This window comes from Malaclemys terrapin, chromosome 6, assembly GCF_027887155.1.
Source record: "Malaclemys terrapin pileata isolate rMalTer1 chromosome 6, rMalTer1.hap1, whole genome shotgun sequence".
Lineage (NCBI taxonomy): Eukaryota > Metazoa > Chordata > Testudines > Emydidae > Malaclemys > Malaclemys terrapin.
The window spans coordinates 37,662,518-37,676,627 of record NC_071510.1 but is presented as its reverse complement, the minus strand read 5'-3'; the positions used below and the strand labels follow the sequence as shown (position 1 = coordinate 37,676,627).

The following is a 14,110-nucleotide window of genomic DNA, read 5'->3' as shown; positions in this document are numbered from 1 at the left end:
AATAGTGAGTCGTGGGTGCTCAGCACCTCTGACAATTAGGTCACTTATTTAAGTGCCTAGTTTAAGGCACCCAAGGGGAAAATATTGGCCTAGACGATTTAAAATTGTCTCAAATGTGTCTCAAATTCTCATTTTAATTATTTGTGGTTCCAATATCATATGAATGGAATGTGCAGATCTGACTGTAAAAAAAATGCAAATATGTTCAAGACATTTTCCATCATACTTGTTGAAATTTCAAAATTCTCCCATGCACTCTATCAGATATTAATGACCCAGAACAACTGCATAAAATAATAATTAATACCGATTAATTTTATGATGCCTATCGGCCTAAGGATAATAGATGCTTATAGTCTATATATGATCAAATGCTTATTTTTGCAAGGATCTTTTCAACTGTACAGTCAAAAATAGCTAGTTAGAATCCATAAAACCAGAAAGCTAAACTTAAATTCAACTAATTAAGTCCTGTGAGCAAAAAATATAAAAGCTCTGTCATTTGTATGAGACTAAATTTAATATAGAAATCTACACCAAGAGACAGAGACAGATAATTATGCACAGGGCCAGACTTACTAATTTTTTTTTTACACTTGTTATAAATGTGCATTTACTTTACATCTCACTGACCATTTGTTAAATAAATGTAGTCATGCTTTATTATTACTAGGGGCCTTCAGGATTAGTGAGCATAGCCTGAAAGAGCCATCTAACTGAAAGGAAAACAGTTCCCATCCACATATGTGTCTGTGCTTTGTAATCTTCACTTTAAAAAAAAAAAAACCCACTGAAAGGCAGTGTACAGCTCTTTGTTAACTCTATTGTACACACAAATTAAATTCCTAAAATCTCTTGGCTCATTATCTAAAGACTAGACTCTAGAATATTAGGTTTACAATGACTGTGTAATTTACTAGATTTGTACATTTCACTAGACAATTTAGTTAATAGCAGTTGTCATTACACATTAGTTTACAAAATTACTGGACATGAAGCAAACCTGTATGCTGAACAGCATTATCTCTTTATTTAAGGAGTTGTTAGATTGCTTGTAAAGAATGAAAGCTACAAGAGTTTCAAATGTTAAGTGAACAGTTTCAGGTCATGAGTAATTTAATTTGAGGATGATTAAATATCAGGTCAACCTGATTTGCAATGTAACTTGATTTTTAAAGATTAAAAAGAGAAGAAGTAGAAGGGTAGCATTTTACATGAAAGGTACCTACAATGCCAGTGACATACAATCAGACAATCAAGAGTGGTTATGAAATTCTTTGCATAAGGACAAAAGGAATGAAAAATGAAGACGAAGCCACTCTGAGCATCAGCTACAGACCACCTGGACCGGAGAAGGACAAAAATGAAAAATTCCAAGACCAGATTTCATAGGGCCAGATTTACTAGTGTTTTTTTTAAACAGAGGTGAGGGAGGAAAAATCTTGGATGCCCCCAACCACTTGGTGCCCTAGGCGACCGCCTAGTTCGCCTAGTGGTTGCACGGGCCCTGCACTGAGCATTTGGTCAATAAATGCAGCCATGCTTCCTACATCATGAGTCTTCCTGAGGTATTTGAAACCATGGGAAACCATTCTCATGAGGGACTTTATCTAGCCATCTGTTTCATAAGAAATAGATCCAAACTTGCATAACAAAGATGTTCCAAACATTGCCAGGTATCTTATAATCAGCTCTTGTGCTTGGACACCTACCAGACAAATCGTACTTGGACCTGAATCCTATCATCAAATCCATGGTGTAGGTATCTGGTAAAGTGCTGAAACCTGGAACTTAGAATCCATAGAATTATGCTATAGACAAAATATTTTATGCTGAATCTGGATCTGTACCATATTAGGGCCAAATGATTACTGGAAGGGGACGGGAAGCTGAGCAACAGAGACACTGAACTGTGCTCCTATGTATTCAAAGGCTGAACACGTAATAAAGTAAACAAATTATTTGGTCTAGTTAAAACCAATAAAACTGGGAGAAATCAGAAAAACTTAAGAAAGGGGGCATTTTGGCTAAATATGAAGAGTTTTTTTGTGACAGTGAAACTATGGGTATGACACTCTGCAATGTAAGTCCAGGCCCGGATGCAGGCTTGAGCCCAAACCCTCTTTTGTCTACACACAAATCTCTCGGGCTCAGACCCAGGTCCTAGGACCCTGCAGGGGTGGAGGGTTTGAGCCTAAGCCAAGCCAAGACCCAGGATTTAAGCTCTATTGCTTTACTGTGTAGATGCAGCCTCCTCTGACTTGGTCCTGGGAGTCTGCCAAAAGTATCCCACAGTTCCATGCGACAACTTCCTTTGTCCTCTCTGTCCTTAGCATCTCCAATCCACTCAAGGGAAACAGACACAATCCCCATTGGTGTAATGCAGCAGCTTGGTAAGTCAGTGTTTAACCCTTCCATTGTCTTTCCAATGCCAAGCTACAAACACACCATGAGAGAGCCTTCTGGGTTTCCAATGAAGGCTGAACAGAAGAAGACTTTTGCAAATCATGCTGCTTCATGGTCATGGGAGCACAGCCAGATTTGGATAAAACTCTGGTACAAAGCCAGCAAAACCGTGGACTTTAGTCAGAGTACTTGGAATGACCATGCATACTAGCAAATAGCAAAGAAACTGGCAGCATTCCAAATTTACTAGCTTAGTGACCAGTGCAGGGAGCAGATTAATCATCTCAAACCAGAAGTGCACCTTGGGCAACTCACTGGCATCATGCCCATTTTATGAGGAGTTTGACTGGAAACAGTGAACTGTGGGGAGGGGAAGTAGAAATGTTTTCCATTTACTAATCTAATCCATGTCAGTTAGAAGTAGTCCATGCCATTCATAGGTGACAAAACTCTTTGTGTCAGATTTGACTGGAGTTTGAAATTTTGTCCAGAAATGTGGCGGGGGGGATGGAGGATGGCTGTGGAGTTCTATGTGTTTATGTGCAGCCATAACAGGCTAAACCATGTGGAAGATAAGAAATCATCCTATTGATTCATGAATTCTGACCCAGTTCCAGGTGCTGATACACCTCTACCCCGATATAACGCGACCCGATATAACACGAATTTGGATATAACGCAGTAAAGCAGCGTTCCGGCGGATCAAAGCAAGTTCTATATAACGTGGTTTCACCTATAACGTGGTAAGAATGTTTTCTGCATTTTGTTATTAATTTCATCACAGACACATTTATATTCACAAAAATCATTATTTGTGTGCAAACTTCTTGAAGCAAAAATGGGCCAATTTTGAGGCCAAAAATGATGTCACAAATGAGAAAACTTTATAGAAACAGAAAAAATGTGTGCCTGTGTATACGTGCATGCTTGGGAACGAATATACACAAAGGCAAATATTTGCATGAATGAAAACATTAACAGATAAAACCAGTAATTTTTTCCACAGGTCTAGTTAAAAGTTTTTCTACAGTTGTCAGCTGGAAATAGAACACTTGCATCTCAGGCTTCCTTTTAGAGAGTTCATCCAAAAAATGTCTCTGGTCATCAGCTCTAAAACTATGGAAACAAAAGAGCCTACTATATTTAAACATATCACCCTGTACTTGATAATGTGCACTGAAAGTAGATAGTATTATTAAGCAAAGTCTTTTCAAACAGAAAATTATACAAAATTATGAAAACATAGGAAATTTGCTCTTGAGTTCTTAGGGTTCCAGATTTTTGAAGTTACTGTATATAAGTGATTCCCTCCCCCCCCAGTGGTCTTATACATGGCAAAATAAGTACATTTATCTTCAGCTATTACCACCTTTTGCAGTCCTCCCATCAAATCTTAACAATTAAGCATGTATGAGCCAACTCTGTTTCGCAGGAACTGGTGCTGGTGATTCAGCAGGCCGCATTCATCACTGCAAATCTGTATTAAATCAATGACGCGCTGTGCTATAAGGAAGCACTATCTTATTGGAAGTGTCATCATTCACAAAAGACATACATACAGAGTTGTGACCACTCGTTAGCAAAGTTTCCCTGCCATTTTATATAAGAATCAAGGATTAGCGTGGTTAGCGTGGCCAAATCCCAGTGTGGCTGACTATTGTAACTGTACTTACATAGCAAATGCGCTTAGTATGAGTAGACCTGTTAAGAAAGTCTTTCACAGTAAGCAAAACTTTGAAATAAATCAGTCAGTGATGAATAGGTAGTATCCCAGTTATTTTCATCATATCAGGTATATCATTATATCTTCACTGAAGGAACAATCAGAACAAGGAGTTGGGCAGTATGGGAGGAAAGAAGTCAGACATAAATAGCCAGAATAATAGTAAGATGAATCAAGAAAGCAATTAGCTAAACACAGGGTTTGGGGCTTTCTTTCTAAAATACTCTCTTTTTTTTCACGTTTACTTAAGCGACTAAATCCTTCTCCAGTGTACAGTAGTTTGTGAACCTGGAGTAGTGCGTGATACAAAGATCTTGATCCTGGTCTCAGGGTAATCAATAGCAAAGCTGTCGTGGAGCCAAATGCTCTGCTGGTGGAAGCTGGTATAACTTCACTGAAGTCGTGGAACTGTGCCAATTGGCACCAGCAGAGCATATGTCCCATTGCCTTGCTGGATTGGATACAAAGAAAGCCGTGACATGACGAAGCTTTAAAAACCTACCTTGTCTCCTTCTTCTACCTCACAAATTTTATCTCCAGTTGCGGGGTTATAGACTGCAAATTTTTTGCCATTAGTTGCATCATGCCATTCATTATTTATAAATATCTGCAAGGAAATAAGGAAACAAAGAGTGGAACATCATCAATAACACAGTTTATTACCTGTTTCAATGAAAAATCAACATGGTATCATCCGATAGCTGAGAGCTATCCAATGATCCTTTTTTGTTTTAGGTCCCTATGCATTAATGGGTAATAGGCCCCTTCGATTTCTGCAGAGTAAATATGGATACATAAATGTGGAATTTTAAAGATTTTGAAAATTTCAGTAACATTCATCTATCTGCTTTGAGTCACCATTGACTTAAAAATGCAGCCATTCTCTCATGGTTTTCATCTCATATAATAAAATAATTGCTTCTTTAAGATTATTGGCACTCAGGGAACTAGCACAAGTGGATAGAAAGCAGTATATGACTTATAGAGTCTTCTATCCGCTTACACAACTACTGCAGCTCCTCTAGTATTAATATATGCCTTCAACATGGGTGGGGATGACAGATGGAACTATGTAGCAGTATATTCTCCTGTCCTGCTCCTCTAGCATAAAGGGATCTCCTTGGGGAACTGAACTCTGTGCCGCACAGGGAATGTAAACTCCCTGTATAGCCCTCTTGAAATCCTGTCTCCCCTTTGCCCAGAAGAACCACACAGGTTTTGCTGCCAGGGGAGCCTTTTTGCCTCAGAGGCAGACAATTTGTCACCTAACAGAAGATGACAAACAACTAGGTCAGAGTAGTCGTAGATGTTTTGGAGAGATCAATTTTATTTAACCATTTATCTAACTTTTCTTTCATTTCCTTTCAAACAACATGTGCCTCTGAAATGAAAGACACCACTAAAGAGCTGCAGCCAGTTTAATGAAATCTACAACAAAGAAGGAAGCATTGAGGCATAGTGCAAGAGCCAGAAAATGTGGTTTGTATACTCCTCTACTTCCATATCACAGGAGAAAAATAAAAAGGAACCCTAATCTCTGTGATTTTATTTCCAAATCCCTCTGGCCTGCGGATTGGTGCTTCATTAAATATGATCCTAATAAAAGCCTATTTAAAAGCAGAAATGTAATGCTATTAATCTTTTACAGGAACTAAGGGATCTATTTCATTTCATGGAGGAGTATCCACAGATCAAGAGGCATTTACTACAATGACACTGCTTATTTAGCAAAATCATGGATTGTCTTTGTAATTATTAGATGGAGCTTAAAGACACATTGCACATATATTTCAAAATGCATGCAACGATGCTGGAAACTTATTAAAACTGTTACAAAACTATAAATTGTTGTGTTATTTAAGTGAAAACATTGTGAGATGTGATATATTTTAAAGCCTAGGAAGTTTCACATAAACACAAAGTGAAGCTCTCAAAAGTCTAGCAACACAAAAACGAAGGCTGTATATCTGCATTACAATAGTATGGGCCTATTTTTCTGCTGGTGCTGAGCTGCACCAAATTTACACCAAGAAACTTGGCGCATGGTCTTTAATTACATAACCACATACACCTCTACTCTGATATAACGCTGTCCTTGGGAGCCAAAAAACGTACCGCGTTATAGGTGAAACGGTGTTATATCGAACTTGCTTTGCTCCGCTGGAGTGCGCAGCCCCGCCCCCGCAGCACTGCTTTACCGCGTTATATCCAAATTTGTGTTATATCGGGTCGCGTTATATCGGGGTAGAGGTGTAGTATTTTTAGACAAGATGGCTACCAACTTTAGTTCCCAAGAGAGCTCCACTTTGCAACCTTCATGTTCTTTTAATTTGGAGGAGGGTGAGGGGGAGGTGGTGTATGGATTTTAAAATGTATCTGCTATAGTGTTATATATTTTGTGAAAAGGGGATTTCCAATCATAGGAAATGAGAAAAAAATAAAGGTTTTCTGATATACAGTAGTTGTTTTGTGATTACGTCACCATCCACTTTGAGTGTCTTCACTGGATCCCCGTCATCCACCACATCAGATTAGCATTTCTTGCCCTCACATTCAAGGCCTTACACAACTTTTCTCCACCCTATATCTCTGATTAAATTTTTTATCATGTCTGTTTCACCATTTTCCCTCTACAAATGACACCAGACTTGATGCTCCATGCATCTCCTTCTCTCATACATTTCTCTGTGCCTTATTCCATGCTTTTGCCTTTGCCTGGAATATCTTCCTCATCCCAGGTAACCAAACCAGCAACTGGTTCTCATTCCAATGATTTCTAATGACTAACTTCTTGCACGGTCTGCACTAGAAGTGGGCTAGTAACATTTAAAAACAAACAAACCAAACCAGTAAGCTATTCTCCCTTCTAAGTATCCTGCCTTATTGATTTCTGTCTTTTCGATTTTAAGCTCTTATATAATATAATACTGAGCATATTTTTGGCAATTCACAAACATAATGAAAAACAAAAAATGTACTGTGGCCAGTATAAACCAAAGATAATCAAACTGGTTTATGCAGCAGCCTTAAAACTGCTGAGATCCCCATCCAAAGATTATTTCATATTTGCCAGGAACTGCATTACATATGCAGCTTTAACCTTTATGCAGGCAGAAAGACCAGCGTGTGCCAATTTCCCTTTTTATAGCTGGAACAACCACCCTCTTGCACAGATAAGAACATTGAGATATCCTGGCACACAAGCACACTTTAATAAAACTAGATGGAATGGATATAGTTATCCATTATCAGTATCATTAAAAGCACAAATCAAGTCACTCACACAAGAAATTATTTGATTATCTTATTAGCAGATTCACTCTTACTCTGGAATAATCCCCCCCAAGAAGAATTCCTTAGACTGTCTGGCTGACAACAGAATCAAATGTGAGCACTTTCTTCAAAGACGGCAGAGAAGTTTCAGGATCGGCTTTTTACTCTGAATTTTGTAGTCTGTTCCATATGGCACTTTCCTTCCCCTTGGTATTAAGCCACACTGATCATCCTGAAGCTGACTGCATATGTTCTAAAACTACACAAAATGAGGATTTCATACATGGGTAATTCTGTCTCTCTTCTTGGTGTTTAGTTACTTGTAAATCCTGCTTGAAGGTTAGTACAAGTGCCTGTTCAGTCGGTATAAACAACGTTTCCCTATAAAATGCTGTGAAAGAAACCACAGCAGTTGCTATCAAAAAAGTCAACATTAACCTACAATTACCACCAAGTGGTATTGGAGGTACTGCAGTTATTTTCTTTTGTAACTACAAGGAAAAATTGACATCTCACATATTACCATGGTAAATTAGGGTAAGCGGTTTTTTTTATGGTGAACATAAACTAGTAAACTGATTATAATAGTTCTGCATCAAATACTGTGATCTCTTTTGTGCCTTTAAGACATAGCCTCTTTTTGAGAGTGGTGCAGAACTGGACTGGCCCAGCAGTTGCTGAGAAAGTGAAACAGGAAAAATGCCTCCCCATATATGTCAGATCTGTAGGGTTCTAACTACTGAGTGCCTGTAAAATCTTAACATTGATATTGAATTATAAAAGAGCCCAGTGGGAAGTAAGTCACTCAACAATCAGGTGATAGCTCAGTGGTTTGAGCATTGGCCTGTAAAACCCCGGGTTGTGAGTTCAATCCTTCAGGGGGCCATTTAGGGACATAGGGCAAAAATCTGTTGGATGATTTAATTGGGGATTGGTCCTGCTTTGAGCAGGGGGTTGGACTAAATCATCTCCTGAGGTCCCTTATAGTCCATGATTTCTAAAGTACTGTTTTTGATATAAATGTTAACTAGCACAAGGTTTTGTTTATTAACTGGGCAATATCCACACTCCATTAAAGATTTCTTCACCAGCTCTGAAGAGCTAATTTTTCTTTCACAAAAAAGTCAACACTTTTTGGTGAAATACCTCACAAACAGCATATAGTTTGGTTTAGAAAAGGAAGGAGGAAAAACATCAGGAAGAAATATCCTGGTGGGTAAAAAGATTAGTGCTCACACTGGTGCTTGCTGTTACCTTAGCTATTCTTTATTGTGGGCATTATTATATAAGAAGACCAATAATAAAAATAAGTACCATCCCCTATCAAGTCTTCTCCATTATCTGTGGATCCAGACCCCTCACTCTCTGCATTATATTTTGCAACAAGTGGAGGTTTTTTAGTGGGCATATCTCTATGAGCATAGCTAAAACCATCGACTTCTGGCACAAAGATCCTCTGCCAGTCCCTCATATTACCACCACAGAAACAAATCAGAGGGTGCAGAAGGACAAAGCTGCAGCAGAATGAGCACGAGAAAAAATTATTCCCATTTCCAATATCACCCTGTTCTGTAGCTCAGCCTAGTAGGAATTTGTTTTAACTTGCTTGATTTCCCAGTATGCTACAGTATGCCAAATTCATATCTGTCTGTGAAAGGAGTAATAGTGAAACATACCCTTTTTGGAAGTTGTTCAAATATTGGTTTAAGTACTGCATTTAGAGTACTGACACAATGATATTATTTTAGTGTCCCTTACTTATTATTGTTCCTAATGTCACTTCCTCCTAATCCCAACCTTTCACTATGTACAAACCTGTACAATGTACAAGAGCAGTGAAAATTGCAGTATCCAGACATCTCCATTAGGATACATTATGACTTTGCTTATACAGGTATGAACTAAAGAAAATGGTACAAAAAGCCAAAATCCAACCTACACACAATGTTACATATGTTGTAACACTGGGTATATTCCAGAGTATGTTGGCAGCTATGCTCCTTTGGAGTGTACACCGCATGGACACAGGGGTTGGGGTGTACTGAAAACAGAAATAGCTAGTGCACAAGCCAACGTGAACAGACACTGCCACAAAGATCAACCTCTGGCTTGCTTGCATTGCAGTACACTCGTTGCCCATGCTTATGAAAGCAGTAGCAGTTATCTTCCATCATGGTGTGGCAGTTTGCTATCAGATATCCAGGTCTTCCATAGTAAGGTGTTTCTTTTGCCAGATGTTCATCCACTGTTGCACATGCTGCATGGGTGTTCACCTGTAAGGACTGGCCATGACTCATTGGGTTTAAGAGTTTTTGACAAGTCAAATCTTTGCTGCAAGTAACTTTTTACTTAGAAATGTTATTGTGTGCACTGTATAGCTATTGTTTTCACTGAGATCTTCAAGTAAGATGGCAAGTCTCTTAATGACCATATGAAGAGCTGTCCTTCACACTCCTGTCCTTTCCACTAGAACTAGAACTCAACATTTGTTATAGATGGATTCTGACACGGTTCTACAGTTCTGAAGCTTTATATTTAAAAATACAGACCCAGATGGTAGCTCTATGGCGGCTGCAAACAAAATCTCATTTGATTGGCATTCATCTTCAGTGATAAAAGTATAGTAAAATCCTGATTCTCCAAACTACTTGGGTTACAGGAATTCATTCCAGATCATCAGAAATGTGGGAAATAGGCAGCTCTGCAAGGGTTTAGCTTCAGCCTTGTAAGGTTTAGGCAAAATTGAAGTCTTAAGTTTCTCGGCTTTGCCCTTTTTATGGCTCAGTTTCACAATCTGGAAAATATAGATAATATTTCTCCATCCCACAGGTGTATTGTGAAAATTGATTAGTGTTTGCAAGACACTCTTAAGACAAAGAGGGCTGTATTTACTATTGTTATTTATCACACACAGACAGCATTTGACCCACAGAGGGCTTGGTGTGAAGTGGAACCCACTGCAGCTCTGCAGAAAGAGAGAAGGTTTCACAGGGTTGCACAGTGTGTGTGTCTACTGTATGCTGTGGAGCACAGTTCTGCAGGACCTCTTTATGTGCGTGACCAAAGGTCTCTTTAAGGGTGGCACAAGGCAGGATTATCTGCTGTGTGACTCCTCTGGCAGTTGGTCCCCAACTGGCAACTGGCTACTCTGCAAAGGCTTCAAGCCCCGAAGGCTTCAATAGCAATTGAGGAGTGGTTCCTAAACTACTCTATGCCTTCAGTGAATGAAATTCCTCATCCCCAAGCTCTGCAGCAATCCTCAGCATGTACCCATGTTACAAATTGGATTTACCCCATGTTTATCCTTTAGCAAGAAAGATTTCCATCTAACTAGATATAATTGTTGCCCACTGTAAGATAGTGGGCAGATATGCCAGCCAGGAAGGTAAAATTACACCCCATTCCCCCCCCCAATAAATAAACCAGTTCAATCCAAGGTTATTTCCTCAAGAATGGCTTCTATCATTACAAAAAGACTCAAAACAACAGCAAAACAACTTAAAACACCTGAACCTGGCCAGCAAGTCTCAGTAAGTTGGGAAGGGAAGAACACACTCTTCCCTACAGGTAACCTTTTCTAGGCATCCTATAATTCCTGTCATGGAGAGACTCTCTCTCTAAGAGCCATCATATTCCTTCACAGTGAGCTCACTGCTCAGGCTACCCATTGCATTGTTCCAAAGGTGGTCACCTGACTTCCTGGTCATGTGCCCTCTAGACTTGCAGTCCCTCCCGGGAAACTACATTTCCCAGAATGCCTGCTCTTAAGAGGCCCAAGGGATGTAATAGGAGCACTGTGCCCAATTACACTAACACTAAATCAAAAATTTGAAACACAATATTGAAAAATAGCTGGTATCCACTCGTGTACACTCTTACCAACTGTGATAATTGCTCCAAGTTTATAGTTCTGTACTAGGGTTGCCAACTTTCTACTCACACAAAACCGAACACCCTTGCCCCACCTCCTGCCCTACCCCTCCTCTGAGGCCACACCCAGCCCCTTCTCACTCCATCCCCCTCCCTCTGTAGCTCACTCTTCCCACTCTCACTCATTCGCTCATTTTCACCGGGCTGGCTCAGGGGGTTGGGGTCCGGGAAGAGGTGATGGCTCCAGCTACAGGCTCTGGGGTCGGGCCAGGGTTGAGGAGTTTGGGGTGCAGGAGGGGGCTCTGGGCTGGGAGGTGGAGCCAAGGAGTTCGGAGTATGATAGGGGGCTCCGGGATGATGCAGGGGTTGTGGGAGGGGGTACGGGCTCTGGGCTGGTGGTGCAGGTTCCAGAGTGGGGCCAGAAATGAGGGGTTCAGAGTGTGGGAGGGGGCTCCAGGCTGGGGCATGGGGTGCGGGCTCTAGTGTGGGGCCAGGGATGAGGGATTTAGAATGATGCTCCAGGCTGGGACCAAGAGGTTCAGAGGGTGGGAGGGGGATCAGGACTGGGACAGGGGGTTGGGGCACAGGAGGGGGTGAGGGCTCTGGCTGGGGGTGTAGGCTCCAGGGTTTGGCTGGGGATGAGGGGCTTGGGGGGCAGGAGGGTGCTCTGGGTTGGGATTAAGGGTTTTGGAGGGTGGGAGTGGGATCAGGGCTGGGGCAGGGGGTTGAGGCACGGGAGTGGGGCGGGGGTGCAGGCTCCGGGCAGCGCTTATCTCATGCAGCTCCCGGAAACACCGGTATGTCCCCACTCCGGCTTCTATGCAGAGGCGTGGCCAGGTGGCTCTGTGCGCTGCGCCATCTGCAGGCACTACCCCCAGCTCCTGGCCAATGGAAGCTGCAGAGCTGGTGCTTGGGGTGGGGGCAGCATGCGGAGTCTCCTGGCTGCCCCTATGCGTAGGAGCTGGAGGGGTGACATGCCGCTGCTTCTGGGAGCCTTAGGGAGCCTGCCTTAGATCCACTGCACCACCAACCAGACTTTTAATGGTCTGGTCAGCACAGCTTACCAGAGCTGCCAGGGTCCCTTTTCAACCGGGTGTTCCAGTCAAAAACCAGACACCTGGCCACTCTATCCTGATCATCTGTGGGTGTTTGATATGGTATGAATGGAAAATCCCACCAATTCAGCCAAACCTAAAGAGTTCCTTGAACCATCAAAAACCAGTCAATTAAACCTGAATCACTATTAAAGGGAATCTGCAGGGTCTGATTCTGCCCCACTTTCTTTGTGCTAGATCCACAAAGTGACTTAAGTATTGCAATGCTGAGCATTGTAGTGCCTCACTTTTAGGCATCTTGCTACCCAGTGAAAACCACAGCCCCAAGTTAGGCACCTAGGCCCTATACAATGCATAGGGAGAGTTTGGCACCTCAGATTGGGACCCACAAAAGCCAGCATGCTGCACGGGGAGCCACCTAAGCTAGTCAATCAGAAATGCTGAGGAGATGGATATAACATAAGTTCTGCCCCTCTCAGGGAGTTAGATGCCTAAATTCTGGGATTCTCAGCCATGAACTCTCTGCTGGAGTTAGGTGTCTAAACCATGTTTTGCAAGAAATGCCAAGGAGGCACGCAGGTGAGGAAAAAGGCCTCCCTTATATATTTTAGCACTCATCCAGGACACTGGAGACTTTGGTTGAATTCTCCTCTCTGTTAGGTGTGGAGAAGGAAGTTTGAATGCAGGTCTCTCATCAATCAGGGGAGTACTCCAACCACTGGGCCACAGAGTCATTCCTACTCTCTCGTTGGCCCAATGCATATTTAATTATTCATACACATTGGAACAGCTTCAATAGGAGAGACTGAGAGATCTGCAGACCAGAATATCTCATAATCAGCTAGTCAGGACCCTCCCTTGACAGGTGGGGAAAAAAGTTCAAATCCCTGCTCCACATCAGACAAAGGGGGGCACTGAACCCTTGTCTTCCACATTTCAGATGAGTGCTCTAGCCACACGCTAAAGGCTGTGATGGAGGAGTCCTTCTCATACTCCCTCTGCCCCGGGGCTATTTTGTGTGAAAATGCCTGCTGGATCAGGTGAAATAGGCAGAGGAATGCCTAGTCTGAGGATCTTGCCTAGTCTGAGGATCTGTGCTTAGGCATAAAATAGGTGCCCAGGAGCCTTAAAATGAGCTGGCTGTGTGCATCCTCACTGGCAGAAACATACCGTATGTAACCGTGGAAACTCAGGCACCTACGGATTTTAGGCACCTACAGGGTTAGGTGGCAGCTGAGCAGGGTTTGACACTTTTTTTAAATTTTAAACCATTTTATTATTTCCTCTTCCTCAATGATTAAAATATATTGTATATTTATGTTTCACTTTTCCTTTATTTACCGTAAGTGATTTAACTTTCCACACACCATGGTCTTCCCTCAGACACTGAAGAGCAGCGGTGGCAAGAGAAATTTTGTTTTTTCTGCTCTCTCATGTAATTTAACTACCTGATAAGTAACTAATTGTGCTTTGATGCCTGGCTGTGGGAGCGACATAGGACCTGCTCTTTTCAGCAGCATCACAACAGAAATAATTTGTTAAACAATCATTGTCTAATTCTTTACTGTAACAAAGTAAAATATTTACCAGTACATGTGAGCCAATTTACATTTCTTAAATACCTAAAATACTTACTGATTTCATTGGCATGTCGCTTAAGAAGTTTCGGGTATAGAAGGAATTCAGGATCATTCCCCAATTCAGGATCCAAACTATCTTTAACAATTTAAAAATTAATCCATCCAAATTAAGAGCATGAGAACGGCCATACTGGGTCAGACCA

At 41.4% G+C, this 14,110-nt stretch overlaps 1 protein-coding gene and 1 long non-coding RNA gene across 2 annotated transcripts in view; one reads left to right on the top strand and one right to left on the bottom strand.

The window, feature by feature from the left end:
* The window catches only part of ALDH1A1 (aldehyde dehydrogenase 1 family member A1), a 47,820-nt gene that overhangs the window by 32,099 nt on the left and 1,611 nt on the right, over positions 1–14,110 (bottom strand). The window contains exon 2 of the mRNA XM_054031975.1: positions 4,632–4,736. Coding sequence (XP_053887950.1) covers positions 4,632–4,736 — 105 coding nt within the window. The remainder of the gene's footprint in view (positions 1–4,631; positions 4,737–14,110) is intronic.
* On the top strand, positions 645–6,514 carry LOC128839198 (uncharacterized). Its single transcript, XR_008445381.1, has 3 exons — positions 645–3,149; positions 5,523–5,608; positions 5,778–6,514. It is a non-coding gene; the product is annotated as an uncharacterized LOC128839198 (long non-coding RNA).